The sequence below is a fragment of the Prionailurus bengalensis genome, chromosome C2 (genome assembly GCF_016509475.1).
Source record: "Prionailurus bengalensis isolate Pbe53 chromosome C2, Fcat_Pben_1.1_paternal_pri, whole genome shotgun sequence".
Lineage (NCBI taxonomy): Eukaryota > Metazoa > Chordata > Mammalia > Carnivora > Felidae > Prionailurus > Prionailurus bengalensis.
Window position 1 is genome coordinate 104534828 of NC_057350.1, and position 3645 is coordinate 104538472.

The 3645-nt window shown below is 40.1% G+C and overlaps 1 protein-coding gene across 1 annotated transcript; it reads left to right on the forward strand.

The window, feature by feature from the left end:
• Positions 1–2334: 2334 nt before the first annotated feature.
• LOC122491771 (cytochrome b-c1 complex subunit 7-like) lies at positions 2335–2898 on the forward strand. Its single transcript, XM_043594981.1, has one exon. It carries the CDS (start codon positions 2440–2442, stop codon positions 2779–2781), a length of 342 nt encoding a protein of 113 aa, XP_043450916.1. The 5' UTR covers positions 2335–2439; the 3' UTR covers positions 2782–2898.
• The last annotated feature ends 747 nt before the right edge of the window (positions 2899–3645 follow it).

Consider the following 3645-nt stretch of genomic DNA (forward strand, 5'->3'; position numbering starts at 1 on the left):
CTCTCCTGACTAGTTAGAAAATAGTAACTCTACAGAGTAAGAAGCCAGTTATACATAATTAAACAGGAAGTGAGACCCCAAGCAGCTAACCTGAAGACTCTAGGAAAGTACCACAGGCTATGAATCAGGATATTCATAGATCTCCCCAAACTTCATCAGGGCCCCAGCTGCAGCACTGCTACTTGCTGTTTGTCTGTGGACAAATCACATTTCTGTTAATTAAATAAGTATTATCCATTTAAAAAAATAAAATCTTTTTTTTTTTTTTTTAAAGGAGGGGTTTCTGGCTGGTTTAGTCTGTAGAGAATGCTGACTCTTAATCTTGGGGTTGTGACTTCAAGCCCCATGTTAGGTGTAGAGATTACTTAAAAAAATAAAATCTTGGGGCACCTGGGTGGCGCAGTCGGTTAAGCGTCCGACTTCAGCCAGGTCACGATCTTGCGGTCCGGGAGTTCGAGCCCCGCGTCAGGCTCTGGGCTGATGGCTCAGAGCCTGGAGCCTGTTTCCGATTCTGTGTCTCCCTCTCTCTCTGTCCCTCCCCCGTTCATGCTCTGTCTCTCTCTGTCCCAAAAATAAATAAACGTTGAAAAAAAAATTAAAAAAAAAAAAAAAAAATCTTGGGGCGCCTGGGTGGCTCAGTCGGTTGGGCGTCCGACTTTGGCTCAGGTCATGATCTCACAGTCTGTGAGTTTGAGCCCCGCATCGGGCTCTGGGCTGACAGCTCGGAGCCTGGAGCCTGTTTCGGATTCTGTGTCTCCCTCTCTCTCTGACCCTCCCCTGCTCATGCTCTGTCTCTCTCTGTCTCTCTCTGTCTCAAAAATAAATAAATGTTAAAAAAAATAAATAAAATCTTTGAAATAAATATATAAATATTATCAACAGTATTATCATAATAGAGGAAAGAATCCATTTGCAAAGAATAAATGAGCCTCATTTAAATTATATTATGAACTAGGGATGCCCAGGTGGCTCTGTCGGTTGAGTGTCAGACTCGTGGGCTCCATGCTGGTCATGGAGCCTATTTAAGAAGAAGAAAAAAAATTATATTATGAACTAGAATTAACAACTAACAACAGTATCTTAAATAGTACAAAGTTTCAATTTCCAAGATACTTTCCCATTCATCATTATATATAATGCTTGTTATCGCTGGTGAGGTGGGCCAGTGAGACACTAACAGACAGGCTAACATGGACCTCCCACTGTTTCACAGCAAAGCAGGAGTCAAGCCCAAGAAGACTAATTCCCAGTCCCATGGTTTCTTAATCCTGATTGTGTGGCCACCAAGAAAACCACTGTGATCCACTCATTTTACTGATTTTAATGATTTTACCCAATCATTTCCAGATTTTATCTGCAAGGTGCTTTCCAGCTGAGTTTCTCTGGTGACAAATTTCTATAGCTAACTGCTCAGTACTCAAAGCACCTAACACCTTAATACCTACTACATACTTTATGAAAATGTTTTGTGGTAGCGTTTGAAACAAATAATCATCTTTCTTCTCTTTATGATGTGTGTTTCCTTTTGTATGTAGTAAGAGGAATATAAAACAAATGAACTTTACATCAGGCTTGTCTGAAATCACAACTTGGTAAGTGTATGTTAAGGTTGGTAAGACATGCTGTTAGGGAGTTCTGAGGAACAATTCATCACAATAGAGACTTTTAGAAAATTCCATACATTGCCTTATTTTAAAATCTGAATTCAGGAATCAGGAAGGATGCCAGCGAGGTCTTTAATTTGTTTGCCACTGTATGCAAAGTGCCCAGTGCCCAACCCTGAGCAAGCAGGCACTCCCTCAGTGCGTGCCCACTGGTCTCCAGTGTTTCCTCGGCTGGTCCCACCCACTGTACCTCACCTCAGGTCACCAGCATGCTTACCATTATCTCCAGACATGATATGTGCCCCCTTCGCCACCTGGTGTTCCATTTGCAGCTTTGTCTTGTCCAACTTCCAGCTCTGGTTTCTGTTATCAATTAGCATAAGCTTGAAAAGAAGCACTGGCCCACATGTTGGCTGGGTAATAAATTTACACCAAAATCACAGAGGAATAAATGGAAAATCCAGCAAAACAGCTTAATGAAACTTGGCAGCAAGCATGAAATAAAAATGTCCTGCTCCTCTTTTGAAATCTATTTTTTGAGGACACTTACAAGCTGCTGGTATTACTTGGAGTGCAGCCATAAGCAAAACCAAAGAACAGAGGAAAGGAGTAGGGAAGGAAAGAAGTTAGCTGGCCAGTAGACTCTAGGTTCACTTGGTTAGTTTTGCTCAAAACTACTAAGTCACTGACCTTTGTCATTTAGTTTAATACATTAGTCTTTTAAGAGTCTCGGGTCAAAATGGGGAGCTGGCCTGCGGGTGCAGCATCAAGCCAGTGGCTGGAGGGTATTTGAAAATGGTATTACACTGCTGCAGGGTTCAATAAACTGGGACTAATGCAAGATGATACAACATATGAGAATGATGATGTGAAAGAGGCCATAAGAAGGCTTCCTGAGAACCTTTATAACTACAGGATGTTTCTCATTAAGAGAGCACTGGACCTGACCATGAGGCACCAGGTCTTGCTTAAAGTGCAGTGGACAAAATATGAGGAGGATAAATTCTACCTTGAACCGTATCTGAAAGAAGTTATTCAGGAAAGAGAAGAATGGGCAAATAATCATGGAGTTGATATCTGTGGTTGCAGCTGCCCTCAAATATTTTTAAGAAGTTGGGTAAACCCGAAATGTACAATTTGGAACTATTTGAGCTGCAAATGTTATTACTTTAAATAAATGCCTATTGTTATTATTAAAAAAAAAATACGTTAGTCTTTTAAGAATATATCTAACAGTTGAACCCAAAGAAAACTCAAAGGTTTGATATGTTAATGATAGAATTTAAGAGAGTATGACACTTGAGACTTACAGGTAGGAACTTCCTTGGAAGACCTCTTATACCCTGACACTCCTTTTAGATTTAAAAAACAAAGCTCAAACTTGATTGTAAGTTTTCAATAGAAGCTCTCCCAACACTCATTCTAAAAGAAAACCACAAGATTCCATCTGTCATATTCTGACTTTACCACAGTTTACCTCTTTGGTAATCCGTAAGCTTTTCTCTGATGCCAGACTGTGCAGACTCAAATTTCAGTTCTGCCACTTACTAGCTGAACCACTTGGGGCAAAGTACTGAACCCTTCTTTTATCACTTACTAGCTGTATAACCTCGAATAAGTGATTTAAACCTCTTCTGCCTCCGTTTCCTCATCTAAATGGAGACAATACTATTACCTACCTCACAAAGTTTTTGTTAAGGATTACACAAATTAACGTATATTAGGCACTTAGAATGATGCCTGACATGTAGTAAAAGCCGTTTGTCATTATTATTTCCTCTTTAGAATAGACATCCTGTAGGTCTATAATCTCAACAAGAATTGGTGATGCAAATACTAACCATAAGCCCCAGGAAGAACAGAAGATAATGAGAAAGCAATGTTAAATCACAAATTCCACATTCCATCCAGCAGTTTTAACCAGTGAGCTGCAGTTTCACTTTTTCTCCTTTGATCACCCTTTTGATCTAGAAATACAAGAAAGGTGGTGAACTTGAAAGGCAAACAGCAAGAAGGAGGAAGCGGGGGAAATAAGCTGGTG